This window comes from Fundulus heteroclitus, unplaced genomic scaffold (genome assembly GCF_011125445.2).
Source record: "Fundulus heteroclitus isolate FHET01 unplaced genomic scaffold, MU-UCD_Fhet_4.1 scaffold_101, whole genome shotgun sequence".
In the NCBI taxonomy this organism is placed as follows: Eukaryota; Metazoa; Chordata; class Actinopteri; order Cyprinodontiformes; family Fundulidae; genus Fundulus; species Fundulus heteroclitus.
The window spans coordinates 529,764-545,076 of NW_023396477.1; the positions used below are offsets into that span (position 1 = coordinate 529,764).

At 38.9% G+C, this 15,313-nt stretch overlaps 1 protein-coding gene across 1 annotated transcript in view; it reads left to right on the forward strand.

The window, feature by feature from the left end:
* The window catches only part of LOC105922450 (palmdelphin-like), a gene marked incomplete at its 3' end in the record, with an annotated part of 61,892 nt that overhangs the window by 4,324 nt on the left and 42,255 nt on the right, over window positions 1-15,313 (forward strand). The window contains exons 2-4 of the mRNA XM_036128598.1: window positions 10,266-10,316; window positions 11,989-12,069; window positions 14,290-14,420. Of these exons, the coding sequence (XP_035984491.1) occupies window positions 10,272-10,316; window positions 11,989-12,069; window positions 14,290-14,420 (257 nt within the window). The remainder of the gene's footprint in view (window positions 1-10,265; window positions 10,317-11,988; window positions 12,070-14,289; window positions 14,421-15,313) is intronic.

Below are 15,313 nucleotides of genomic sequence, written 5' to 3' on the forward strand. Positions count from 1 at the left end.
TATTACAAAAGTATTACTTATTACTAATTACAGAACTGTTGCAAAACTCAAAGGTGCCATGACATCACAGTATAAACCATTTAATGTAGTTGATATTGCTATATATGAAGATTCTCCAAAGAATTCCATTAAAAAAATGACATCAGCTTATTATTTTGTCAGGTCAGATGTCTCTCCTCAGTAAAAGGGTTGGCTATGGTAATGATATGCACCTCTACCTAGTTTACTTAATTCTGATTGGCTACAACTGTGTTTGGAAAACTGGTCAAAGGCACCCCCACACCCTCCCCCCTCCATCCACTCCTTTCCCCTCAAACACTCTGTCAAAAATCCATTATTATGGCTAGTGGAAGTATTTGTGTTGCTGGATGTCAGACAGGCAAGGCCAAACTGACTAAAGGCTTTAAGCTGCCGGCGACATTCGACATAGTAGGACCGAAATACAAAGCCACATTGACCACGGCGGAAGCTTGCTGGGCAGCGACACAGGAAGGCAGCCATCTCCTGCTCACCGTTGGCTGCCGGCTCCGGGGGAGAGCTGACTTCACCGCCATGACAATTTAACATGTCGTGGGTGTGAAGGCAGCCAACTCCAGCTCACTGCTAGTTCTCCTATTTGCAAGGTCTTCCAGCAGTGCCATTGCATCCCACTACACAGCATTACACATCATTTTTTTTGACCGTTTACAGATATTAGTAATTGCCACACACCTGGTGATAATTTATCTGTTAATCTGTGGTACACTTCACCCTGGTGGTCATCGAGGACAAGAATGCAATGGTAGAAAAATAATGAAATGTGAAGGCTTTTATTTATGATGGCTTATGGGCATTTTTTTTACTTATTTAAAAGGTCCTTATGTATAGGGTTAGAGGGTTACCAGCATAAAGCATGAATAACATCAAGGTTTTGGTTGCTTATGATAAAGTCGATCTATGATTAAAGTGAGATATGAGGTGAAATTTAACGTCTAAGAGGAATCATTATTCTTAGTCTTCTTGCAGTTCATCGCTTTACCTTCTGCGTTGCCAATTTCTCCTGCCGTTAGGACGGCACAATTACCGGTCAAATTTTATTTATAGATCCCAACCTTGGTGTGGAAAGTGACATACATGTGTTTCAGGCCCCATTTTGTAGGTATGCAAGCTTTATAAATGAGACCCCACGACCTTTTTCCCGTTAAAGTAAAGTTTGGGGAAAGTGAAAGGCATTTCCCCAAGTGGAAACGCTAGGAGGGCCTTTGAGGTCTAATGGAAAAGGGCTTCACAGCAGTCTGAATGAAAGGTTTACCCAGTTCTTGGCAGATCTCCTGCAGACTAATGAATCAAAACAGACCTAGTGGATGGGTACAACCTTCAGATCCGAGGTCATGTCTCAAGATCTCAAGGCTGCCATGGATATGAGACAAAGCATACTGTTTTGAAGTTGACAAGACAAACCATTATAATTACAAGTGATTGTCAATCTGAAGCTAATTACCTTGACAAACTCTAGCCAAAGCACTAAATTCTGAAAACCTAACACTGTCAGTGAGTGCAATGTTAATCCATCAGGATTAGATTAAGAGAGAAGAAGCTTGGATTAGAAGTCAAAAGAGCATGGTTGAATATCCAGACAGACAGGAGGATAACAAGATTACGTCTCTGAGACTGAAGGCTATCCACGGATAGGAGACCAAACAACGGTCAGGGCCAGACTCACAACAACACACTTGTGAAAATAATGTAACAAACTTTAAAATGACTGAGCATTAATAATATAGTTTGGTAGAGTAGATTGTAGATATTAGATAATTATGCTATGATTTCTTTTTTTTCTTTTTGTAAATCCTGACTGACATTTCGCTAAAATGGTTTTAGAATGTAAAAAAATATTTTATGTGTTTACTAACAAGAGTTTCAAGAATTTTAGTTCATGCTGATAGAGTGAATATTGGTCTATAATTATTTAATTTTTTTGCTGCTCTTTAATAAAGGCAGACCTAAAGCAGACTTTCATAAATAAGAAATTTCAGTCTTTTCAACTGTGGCCTTGAAAATGGAATGAAAGAGGCACACCCAAAAAATAAAACTGATACCAGTTTCGAAAAATACAGATCAATAAATTCAGGATCAGAAGATTTACTATTATCTAAACCTTTAAGAGCTTTTTGAACTTCCTGAATGGAGCGGAGTGCAGAATTAATAGATTTACCTGTATAAATTAGATAATATACACAAAAAACCTGATGATATGAAATCAATATGACCAATCTATTAGAAACAGGAACAGAATAATAAAAAATATGGAAGGAAAGAATATGATAACTTTTCCTTACCAAAAGCGGTTTAATAACTTTCCAAAACCTTTTTGGTTCAGGATCTTCAGGGGAAATAGATAAAAAAGATATTCAGATTTTGCTTTCTTGATTAGAGAAGTAAATTTATTTCTTAGTTTCTGAAAGCAAACCAGTCATTGGTGAAACCTGTTTCTCTTGCCTTGGCCCGAGCAAGATTTCATTGATAATTTATATTGGCCAACTCTGTGGAGAACCTGTCTTTGGAACATGGATGTCTGTGATTTACTGGTGTTTTGCAACTTGAAGATTTCAATATCAATAAAAGAATTTTAGCAAAGTAGTAAAGTTCTAAAGTATTTAGTAAATTAGTAAAGTATTATTTTAACAAAACAATGTTCTATTAATAATTTGAAACATTTGAGATTAATAACCTTTGCACAATTGTTTCTTAATGTGCCAATCGGCCATGACTGTGATTGAATGAAGGTACAGATAAACATAGCGAGCTGTGTAGTGAAAACAGAACTAATGGTGGGTAGTATCTTGGCGTTAGCAGTTTTAGCTTTTAGCTTTAGTTTTAGTGTTATCCCAAGGCTTCTAAAAGAAGACTTAGCCAAGGAGCCCTCAGTCAGCCCCGTCCAGCTGTGAGCCAGGCTGTTACTATTTTCAGCAGTTCACTACTAGACACCCATAGTATTAACAGGTGGACAAACTAGCCAGATCACATTCAGTTGTCTCTTCATGCTCCTACTTCAGTCAATTTTATTTTCTAAGTTTTTCTGGGACCAAATCTTTTCCAATAACGTAATTAAAAAGGGAAATAAATGCTGCTAAGTGGTAGCTCTACTGGACTCACTGAAGATAATCTGTTTTAGTTTCGAGTCAGCACTATGGAGAAACAGGTAGGCTCTGTAAATATGCTGAGTGCACAAATTAACTGTTCATAATTCTGACCCAGAGTGTCCCAACAGGCTTGTAGGATTTGTTCTGATTCTTAGTAATGTATGTATCCCACATCTGTGGCACGTTACACTGACATGCTACTTTTCTCTCTGACTCTTTACCTTTCAATGTTGACACACAAGCATTCATTAAACATGCATGTGTTAGTATGCACTGCAATAAATCTCAAGGGAAGGCAGCAAACACTGTTTATTAAATCCTACAGTGATCCAATAGAAAAATCACATCAGTCATCCAGCGATGAAGGGCTGGAAGGTAATTTGGCATCCCTGCCCATTGCCTGGTGGAGCGGTGCACTTTTGGGCTGATAAAGATTTTTTTTATCTTAATCTACCTGCCCACATATATCTCATGATACGTTGGGCTGAACTCACAGAGGCTGTTTTTGCACATGTGGTTAGTTGTATCTGTCACTTCTCCACATTCCCACATTTAGCAACATTCTTCGTGCAGTGCGAGAGACGCTCACTGCTGAAAGCCCATCTGTTTTGCAAGCATATACACAGATCAATATAAACACAGAGGGAGTAATTGTTGCTAAATAGTTGATTTCTTAAAAGCATCTAAAAAGTTACAATTAAGAGGTCTAACTTCGTAGTCAGATTTTTTATGAATAACTTCATTAAAAACAAGAAAAGTAGCATTATGGGCAGAAATTTGTGCCGTCAGAAATTTAATTTGAATTGCAAAAGACTAAACTGGAATTGCACAGACAGAATCTGTATATGCATAGTTTGAAATTTAATGTATTGGTTTGTCAGTCGATTTCACTCAATTGAAACTGAATTAATTTGCCTTTTAAATTGTATTTCTTTGTAAAGAAAATTCAGTTTGACTGAATAATAATTTTAACTCTTGATGAATTTCCACAACATAAATTAAGGTTTTACAAATCACAAACTAGCCTGCAAGATTTTCTCATTAGAATAGAACAATTATAACCAGGTTTAAAGAGTCTAGAATATAAATTATTTGAGCTGGACCAGTTCTAATGAATGCAAACCTTTTAAGAAAGGAAGTTATGAAAATGTTGAAATATATAAAAAGGCAAAAAATGCTGTCATAGCCAAAACGTAAATGAGCATTTTAAGTTTGAATGGTATTCCTGTCATGGTTTTTGGAGCCGCACAGTAGCGCAGAAAAAACCTGCATGTCGCATGGTGATAATTTATTTAAATAAAGAAAGCTTAAGAGATACAAGGATGACAGGAACCTGTGCTCGTATTCACAAAGATTCTCAGTCCTCTCACAGAGCTCCTATCTTAGCCTAAAAATTCTCACCTTGGAGTGTTAGCTTAAGAGTGATTTGCTGAGAGCAACTATAAGGAAGGAGATGACAGAAATTCCTATCTTAGTGAGGAGGTGTGGCTGACCCCGTTGCTATGTGTGAGGCTGTCTTTCAAGAGCTGTGATTGGTTGATAGTACAAGAAATAAACAGCAACACGAATGCAAAATTAACCGATTACACTGGGTTAAAAAATGTATGACATGATGAAACTTAGCTAAATTAATTGACTGTCATACAGCATCAAAATGTTTGAACGCCTTACATGCTTATCATTATTTTGTTTTGTTTATTTATTTTTACTCGCAAGTCATTTTACTACCTCATCTATTTGATATTAATGCGCACTCACCTGTCAGCATTTTAATAAGATTGCCTGCTTGTATAAAGTGGTTGTATTTTGCAAAACGATCAAGATAAAATGGAGAAAGAAAAGGTGGAAAAACTGAACTAGACAGCCGTGCTGTTCAGCACACAGCTCTGGGAGGAGAGTACAGGAGTGTTGAAAAGTAAATTGGTCCCTGGATCATGGCGCAAATACATAGACTCTGAAGCATATTGCTGCAGATCAATGCATCTTTTTCCCTGCTTTTAGGCACCAGCCTGATGAGAATGCTTCCTTGTACCATCAAAAGCAAGGAGATAGTATCACACAAGCAAACTTCTAGATCACCATTTAGGCTATTGACATTATTTAGATTCAGATTGTTGTTTTTTTTGTGTTGCTCCATGGAAAAAATTACAAACACACTTTCTGTCATACATTTCCCATGAGAAAGAGGGAGCAGAAATAATCCATCCATTCATTCATTTTTCTACACGCTTATCTCTGTTGGGTGTGCTAGGGCTGCTGGTGCCTATCTCCAGCAGAAACAACATGAAATTTAATTTTGTCTGCCCATAGACAAAAAATTTAATAACTTTGGCTTGGCTACAGCCAAAATAAAGCAACACCACAACAGGCATCTATGTTCAAATAAACCAACAAACATTTTTAAGGAAAATATCAACATATACATACATGCATACATGCACACACACACACACACACACACACACACACACATATATATATATATATACATATACTGTCATATATATATATATATATATATATATATATATATATATATATATATATATATATATATATATATGACAGTATATGTATATATATATATATATATATATATATATATATATACATATACTGTCATATATATATATATATATATATATATATATATATATATATATATATATATATATATATATATATATATATATATATATGACAGTCGAGATTAGCTGCAGTGTGTGTTTATGAATGTGTTTCTCTCTAGGGTACTGTTTAAATCGGTTTCTTTTTTTTTTACACAGCACACTCTGTATTATTCTGTATGGAACCTCAAGAAGCAGTTGCTGGTGGATGTGAAACAGAGGTGGAGATCATCACATTTTTGGCACTTGGCTTTAGGTGTACCTTTGCATCATGGTACCTTGCATCTCCCTTTCTTTTCATCCATGACCATCCAGTGGGCTGTGGGGTCCTGACACACATCAGGGACCGGAACGAGTGTAGTGGGTCCTCTTCTCCTCTTTTCTTCATAATCCCCAGCAATTGCGGAACTGGGACGTCCTCTCTTACTCTCCACATTTCTGCACAAGCTTTCTGTGATATATGACTTGAACGTATAAAGCTTATTCTGTTCCTCTTTTCCCATCCCATTGCTGCTGCAGTCTCTCATGTAGAGCAGCCAGGCAGTCACAATGGGCATGTCGATAAAGTGGAACATCAGCCAGTGGTACCACTTCTTCAACATGATTTTGTTGCAGTACAGTGCAATGAGAGAGTCCAGCAGGTTCACTCCACCCATATTCCTATTGTACTCTCACCACAGGGGACTTTGATGATTTTCTTTAGCTTGCCATCCCACCTATCAACTTCTGTGACTGGGTGTGCTCCAATGCAATTACTGAGAAGACTGACTAAATGGTTATCATACCACTACACAGCATGCAAGGTGGTTTCTCCAGCCATGGCTGTCTTCTGTTGAAAAGATCCATGTCCAGCTCTCTTCAACTCAGCGTCACACATCAAGTTGACACCTAGTAGTCTGTTGCTACGAGCAGTACTAGTACATTCAATTCCCTGCTGAGTAAGTGTGAGTATGAAAGGGACACACGTGAACCAGTTGTCAAAGAACACCTTGTAGTTCTGTTACTTGGGTATTTTCTGGGCTAGGCGGAGGACATCGTTGCCACTTGCTCCTACATCTGGCAGTTCAGGAGGTTGCTCAACTTTTCCTGTTTAGGTCATATAATTGTGCAGGACATCATCAGAGCCAGCCAAGACAAGCGTCTTGTAGCAACACATCTTTAGCTTTGCTGGCAGGTATTGTTTGAGTCTATTACTTTCCTTAAAAGGGACCTTTTGTTCATCTACAGCCAGCTTCTCCTCCATTGGGATCGTCTGCAGCTTTGAGGTAAGATGAGTGACCAGTGGTTGGATTTTGTGGAGTGGATCAACATTTTCTCCTTGTCTCACTTCATTGTGTTGAAGTGCAAGGATTTTTTGATGAACTCTCATCTGTTTAGTGCCATGGTGTGCACTGGTAACCTGACTCCGCCAGATGGATTTGCTCCGCATATCCATCTGGAAACCTTCCGTTGAAGTAATTTTGGGAAGGGGCGAAAATACTGGTTAGATCATTGGCCTATGTTGGTGATAGACGGGCCAAATGAACCAATCAGATCAACGAAGCATATGACGTACTAACTGCGACGACGAAAACACAACCACAAGCTCACGCTGAAACCAGTCGGGAGAAGAGCAAAAACATCTTTCCCTCTGAGAAAAGCCTCCAGAGCAGTGTTTTGCTCTTCTTTCAGTGAAGAAATACTCTGTAATTCTGATAAAACTTGCTCGATAGCCACGCTAACGCTAGTTTCATCGGCTGAAGCTGCCATGTTCTTTAGACTGAACTGTCGCGCTTCTCGTTGCGTCACACCTCAACCCGCCTCAAAGCCAACGCTGATTGGACGTTCGTTTGGTGAACGGCTCCAAATTTCTTTAACGGAAAGTAGCCAGACTGATCTGCGAGTGAAACTTTGAAAGCTCGCGAGATCAGGATGGTCTCACGAGGCTACTGCACTGGGACACTTGGGTAGCTTTATTCCAAAACATGCAGGTGCCTGGTAGTCCAAACGACATGCTGAACCCATGAACTGCTCCAGTTCTTTAGTAGTGAGGTTAAGGGGCTTGTTGGTGTCACACTGAATGGCATACACATTAGACTGCTCTACAACTACATCACGAGACAACCTGTCCTTTGTCTCGTGTCAGTTCTGTCCAGTTTGGCCATTCACGGAAGGAGCGTTGAAGGAGGAAGTTGTTGGTTTGTTGTTGGCGGGCTAGCGTTAGCTCTGCAGCACTACATGGTCAGGGTCGGAGTCCGGTTGTGAGCATGTTCTCTGACCCGGTTGCAGTCCGATTTGAGCAGGGGTTTCCTCAGCATACAGCTTTCAGCTCCATCTGGGTTTGCTTCCTGGTATAGGCTGAGAAGAAATACAACAAGGCTGTTTTGGCATGCAGGATCCTTCTTCCTGCATCTGATTATGAAGTTAAGACAGCAAACTTAGCTCTGTATTGCCCCGGACATGTTCCCCGGGCTAAGAGAGACCTCTCCAGATGCGGCCTGTGTGTTGGTCAGGCCCATGTAGGGCCTATGGCCTGAAGAGGTTTCCTGGTCTGCTCCAGGACGAGGTGGTCTGTGCAGCTTGGTGTCAGGAGTCGCAGGAGAGAAGAGAGAGCTGAAGAGCTGTGCTGTGACTTTTATTTGTAGGGAGTGGTCACATCTGACCACCAACTGAGGGAGAGTGAGAAAGTGGCTTTCTTGCTGTCTCTCTCTCACTTGTGGCTATCGCTAAGTCCGAGGAGAATAAAAATTGGCTCATAACCTTGAAAATGGGGGGACAAATTAAGTTTGGAGATGTACTTTCCTGCCGCGGAGTGCAGCGGAGTTACAAGGAACAGCTAACACTGAAGCTCACTGTATACATAAACACTAGAAGTGCGCATGCACTGCCAACAGGAGGAAAGTAGGAAGGAACGTGCACACACATTGACATTAGGTGAGCATGCCACAATGATTGGCATGTGGGACAACCAATAGATAAGTTGATCCCCCTGGAACTCAAATCAGAAAAACGATCATCCACTATCCCTTTAAAAATTATAACATGTGATTCAACAAATCCAGCCATAATTAAACATTATGGACTAAAACTAAAAATGTTTACATGCACAATTTATGTTTAGCTCTGTTACTTGGTCATCTGTCTCTCCTGTGCTGTCTGTCCCTACTTTTTCTTTCTTTCTCTGTGGTCACCTCCTTTCTCCTCTCTTCAACTACCCTCCATTCCTGGGCATGGGACAATTGACCCTTTTGTTCCCCCCTGTCGGTGATTGTGGATGTCCTACTGAAAGGGGAACCTCCACCCTAGTCTCAAGTCTTCAGCTGTGTTCTCGGTCTACAAGATGCTGTTTGTTTCCTAATGTTCCCTAACAAACCTTTGAGGTCAGAAAGAGAGTTTGGTGCCTACATTTTATTATTGATTATTAAAGAAATGGGGTGGCTGAATGCAAAAACAAGCCATATGATTCAGATTTTTATTTGTAACAAAAGGAAAACCATACATCACTTTTCTTTCTCCTGCTACATATTCACTACTTTGTATTGATCTAGCTTGTAAAAACAAAATACATTCTTTTTTGGTTGTACCCAAGCTAAATGTAAAAATGTTCGAATGGACTGAATTTATATAGCACTGCTCTAGTAATACCAACCACTCAAAGCACTTTACACTAGATCCACATACATCCAATCAGACATTGATGTGAATATTGGTGGCAACTTGCGGTTAATATCCTTGGCCAAGGGCACATCAATATGAGACAGGAGGCACCTGGAATCAAACCGGCAACTTTCAGATTGCAAGATGACTACTCTTTCTACTGAGCCATAGCTGCCAGAATGTGTAAACATAAATGCTCTGCAATGGGCTGTAGGCATGAGCTTGATGGGTTGTCCACTAATGGGGAGTCTGGTAATAGATTTACATGTTTTCCATTGAGGAATAATGGTTGTAATGAGTGTATGTAAAGAGTGGATCATTTAAAATGATGACTGGTCTAATGATCATATTGTGTTTTTATCTGAAGAATGGACAATGCATTATTTTAGGAAGTTTTGAAAACCAATTTTGATCGTCACATGATTATAAAAACAATAATTCATTTTTAAACATGAGGGTTTTCTACCTTGGTATGTGAATAATGTTACTTTTTAACCTCACTTGTTCATTTACCTGCTTTATGAGGATGTATGCTCATTGTCCTACCTAGTCCCCACTCAGAGTATGGTAGAAGCAAAACATCAATATACACCTTTTCAGAAAATTCAGTGATTATCAGATCAGTGATTATAGAAGTGAAGAATTTACTTGTTTAGATTAGATTAGATTCAACTTTATTGTCATTACACAGGTACAAGACAACAAAATGCAGTTTAGGTCTAACCAGAAGTGCAATAGCAGCAAGTGCAGGATATGCAATGGTTCCATAAGTACAGGACATGGATATGTACTTTGCTTTTGGTTCTTTGGGTGTTTATAATAAAACTATGATGTGTCTTTGTGCTCTTTATATGTTTTATGAGCTCTTCTTATCTTTCAGACCACCATGGAAGAGGCTGATCTGCTAAGGGAGAGGCTCCAGGCAATCACAGTAAACAAACACATCGATTAGTCTTTTCCTCTGACATTTAATATTTTAAAAAGCTGGGCAATACAGAAAGGGATCTTTGACCACTCCACTGTTCACACTCTGCCTAGTTGGTCCAGAGTTCTGGATCCTATGTTATGCTTTTCTCCTCTTCAGCTCAAGTTTATCCTATTAGTTCCCTATGAAATTTAGACCTCAACACTATGACAATCATGGAAGATGTTTATTTAGCTTCTGTTTAAGCATTTTCATATATTGTTTTAGGTCATATAGCTTAAGAAGTCAAATATGTGGCAAAATTTTATGGAAAGAAAATTAGAAACTGTTAGCAAGTTACAGTTCCATTCATTTTTATATATAGCACCAATTCATGACACATATCATCTTGAGGCACTTTGCAAAGTCGATTTAATCAAATCATAAAGACAGATTTGTCCAAAGTTTTCTAAGGAAACCCAGTAGAGTGCATCGACTGCATGTTTCTTGCAATTTTGTTATTGCTAGCATGACTCAACCTCCTGGAAACCATAAGTAGCTGTCACTAATGATCGGTTGGTAGCATGATGGTCCTCTTGCATGTGAACACCTAGTTTTGATTGTCACACTTAAACTTGTTTATCCACAATGCAAAGGCACTGTTTATACGAGGGAATTTTGTAATGACCCAACAGAAATTGGAGACCTGATAATTCAGCCTACACAGAGAATGAACGCTTGATAATGTTTATTGAGAATAAACTGGTGTTGTTAGAACGCGAACTGATAGGATCTCAGGAATCAGTACGGGGAGAAGAACAGAGTTTGTGGCCGAGAACAACTCAGTGAAATAGATTGTGCATGTGCATGCTAAATAATCATGTTTAAATCTATTAAAAATTCAATTCCTAAAAAGGGATTGTCAAAGCCAAACCTAATGTCAAAGCAAGTGATCAGCAGAAGGATGATCTGCCTATCTCAAGTTCTAAGCTAGGAACATGCATCTCCCTTGTCAGTAGCTGGTCATGCGGCAACTCATCAATATCAGCACATTTATTATATTACAAACCTAATTGAAAGTTATCTTATTAATGTGTTGGTCTCTGTCATTTTAGTGAACTGAATGGTACTTTCATGATAAATGGTGGAATTTATTATTGTGACCTAGTTTTCCCCCTGGAGATAGCTTGGCATACTGATGTAGCTTCATCAGACAGAGGCATTGCTATAAATACCAGCAGACTTCATAAAGGGATCCCTTTTCACTGTGACTAAGGGTAACACTGATCCTGGATCTAGAAGCTAATATTAGCCATTAATGATCATCTCATTGTGACATTCAGAGATTTAGCATGTGTTTCATTACTGAGTAAACAATGGGACAAATAATAAGAAAACTATTTTGCCTCTGTTCATCTGTTCATCATTAAACTGATTGAATCCAATCTAGAGAAATCAGAATATGGTAAGATGGAAAGAATCTTTTGCACACAAGGAGCTTGTTGAGGGGACATTTTGTAATAAAGAACTAAACACAAGCAGGTAGAGACAACTAACACATTGCCTCTTAAGTATTTATAGCTTTTGGTTTCCAGCTGTCAATTCAAGGGTGAAGAGTCAGTACTTGAATTATACAGGTGGAATAGTTTCCACATTATAACATGTACACATGCTTCACACATGTGCTTTTTGTCCACAGGACAAAAGAAGAATCCAGGAAGACATTGCCAGGAAAAGAAGACAGATTGAAGAGGAGAAATTAAAATTCCAGTATATCAAGGTATTGTTATGTTTTAAAATGTTTTCTGAATAAAAACGTAAATGTCAGCATGTATTCTTAACAAAACACAATTATACGTGGTACTCTTCAGATAATGGAAGAGTACTACTTGATGGAGGAGAGGCAACATGCTTGTACACCATAGTTAGAATAATAGAACTGCATGTGAGCAGTAGATAAACATTTGGAAAATAATTTGTTCCTCTAAGGCTACTTTCAATTTTAATACATCAGATTCAAAACTAGGGTCCGAAGCATGTGCATCTTAGCAGTGCTCAGAAATGGGTAAACACTGTTCTGCTTGTTGACTTTGACAAAGTAAAACTCTAAAAGATTCAAGTTAATGGTCTTTTCCAAGCAGGTTTTTACCACAAAATAAAGATCAAAAACAAATATAGGCCTCTTAAAACATTTTGTGAGTTTTGTCAAAGTAAGTATGTCAAAACCACATTTTCTATTGCAGTTTGAGTCCGATGGTAAAAACACTCCCCCTTGCCAAGTATAGAAAATGGTGTTGGGACAACAGGATTTCTGGTGCTAACAAAATGTATGGTACTCCCTAAAAAGGGAGATATAGGGAGGAGTTGGGATCTTTTTTCATTACCATCCACAGAAGCATAGTTTTGGTTTGCTTGATTGTTTTTAATTTTTATTTTGTGGAAATGTGTCAAAATGCTTCTCTACTGAGTTATTATGTGAATTTTTAAGGATAGAGCAAATATATGCAACCTGATCAGTATCCATCAAGCCTCCTGATGCCAACAACAGAACTCTTCCAGTTTTCACATCCAACCTGTTTTTGGCTCAGCAATACCCAACAAATCCATGTTTAGCAGACAAGCATCCATCCATCCATCCATTTTCCAAACCGCTTAATCCCTCATGGGGTCGTGGGGGTTGCTGGTGCCTATCTCCAGCATTCACTGGGCGAGAGGCGGGGTACACCCTGGACAGGTCGCCAGTCTGTCGCAGACAAACATACTAAAAGGAAATGTGCAGATGCGAATAGTCCATCACATCATCCTCCAAACTAACAGTAAGCAGTAGGAGACAAATGGGCAACAAGCCATTCCTGTTAGACTTGTAGTCTAAAAGGACTGAAACAAGGGAATACGGTAAACACCAGCAAATGTTAATCTTAGCAAGCTCCATTAAAAAGGATCAATTGAAATATTAATTATTGGTTTAAACAAAAAGAAAACTCAGAAAACAACCTTTCCTGTTAAACACCAAAAAATGCTCAACTCAAATATACCATCCTAGTCTGGATAGCCAAGAGACGGTTGCTCATTGAGCCGTTCAGTCAGCTCAATAGTCCTGGTTTTGTGGCACCCTCATGTGTCCAGATAACAGCATTAACATCCTCCTGATCTCTCTCTGACAACCATCCTTGGTGTATGCTGATTGTGGTTAGCGTTATGCTTTACTTTTAAGCAGAAGCTCACTATGCTGCTGTAGGTACAGCAGAGCTTGCTAACCTCCATTACGCTGTCCCAAGATTGTGACCTCGGGTGAGTTTTGAGTCACTTCCCTCTCCCTCTCCCTCCCAAATATCTGTTAATTTTTCTTAAATTTAGTGCCCTGGCAATTGAGCTTTTATCTAAATCTTATTCTTTGGTCAAAATAAACAAACGATTGAAAGTTTAAGATTTTCTAAGCAAGCCATCACATCCACGTTCAGCCATCTTTAACTAATCTAATGCCTTACTCAGAATAAGAGAAGGGAAGTATCTCAGTCAGATAATTACTGCATAAATATTGCATTCTCATAGGTACTTCTGGAGTTTTTATTTCACCTACTATCTGAAAGCCAAAACACCAAAATAATGACTTCTTCTTGGAGCAAGTACATTGATCATATGTTCAGTTTTTTGGTCACCACAATAAATACAATCATATAAAATACAATCTAATAAAATCTTAAATATGTATGCATTGCATAAGGATAGGCAATGTTAAGCACTTTATTGAAATCTAAATTAGGGCATTAACTGTGTGTGTGATACTTCCTTTGCCTGGCCGACGGAAGGTAAATGCATGACAGTATGAGATTTTCATCCATTTAAGAGACAGAAACGCAGAAGGGGACAGATTATGAAAATTTAAACACAGCAAGAATCAATAACCTAGAAATCACAAAGGTTGGTATATGAGCAAGCCAATCAACTATGTTTGCATCTAAAACTGTGCTTCCTGTGTATTGGTGTGCTTGACTGGTAGAAAAAAGCCTTGAGGGAACAGTGGCTGATGGATGGTTTGAGTCAGCGGTCAGAGGAGGAGCAGGAGGCCCTGAGGCTTCAGGCTCAAGATGAGCAGCAACAGAGTGATCAGCTACAGAGCAACATTCTCAGGTAACCTGATTCTGAAAGCTTTTCCCTCATTACATCTCATTCTGGAGACAGCATGTGAACAGCTGGCAGAATCTACAAGTTGGAGAGGGGTTAAAAGGGTTGCAATCCTGTGGAGCAACAGAAACCATGCCTGACATGGCCATTCGCCTGCTGCCAGCAGAGCATTGAACCCTAATGTATTTGTACTGTTTTTTTTTTTCATTATGTGTCTTCCCTTCACAGTTCTCCTGAAAGTGGCAGGGCTTAAGAACTAGAAGACTGAAAAAAACAACAACTAACAAAGCAGACTATCGCATAATAAAAAAAATAAAGAAAGAAGCAACCAAACAAATTAGGAGGCAATACCATGTAGGATGATAATGAGTGTTTTTTTAGCTTTATTATAATTTATGCAGGGATTATTTCATGTTATATGGACACTAAAACAAGAAGGTAGCAGAGAAAAAAAGAGAAAAGGTAAAAGAAAGAGGACAATAAAGGGAGAGAATGATACAACATCCTCAGTCTGCTTCTTCACCTGCAAAGAGAGATGTAAAAAGAGCAGCACAACCAGCTGAAAAAGTATTAAAGATAAAATCAACCAAAGCCTTGATACTATCACTGAAGAATATACAGTATTAATCAATACGATATGTATAAAGTGACAGGAGAAGATAATAATAGGGGTTTTCTGTATGGACGTGAGTCTGTAAGTACCTGGATCCAGGCACCTGTAGGTGTTTGTGAGAGTACGCTTGTGTATGAAAGGTTTATCTATGAGAAAAATGCTCAATAGTGGTTGTAAGGAGCCAAAGACACGCCCCCCAGAGCATCGAAGCAGACGTCAGGGGAACCAAAACCCAAGATGCCCCAAGGGATCCCCGCAGCAAAGGTGCCCAAGAGGGGCCAACCCA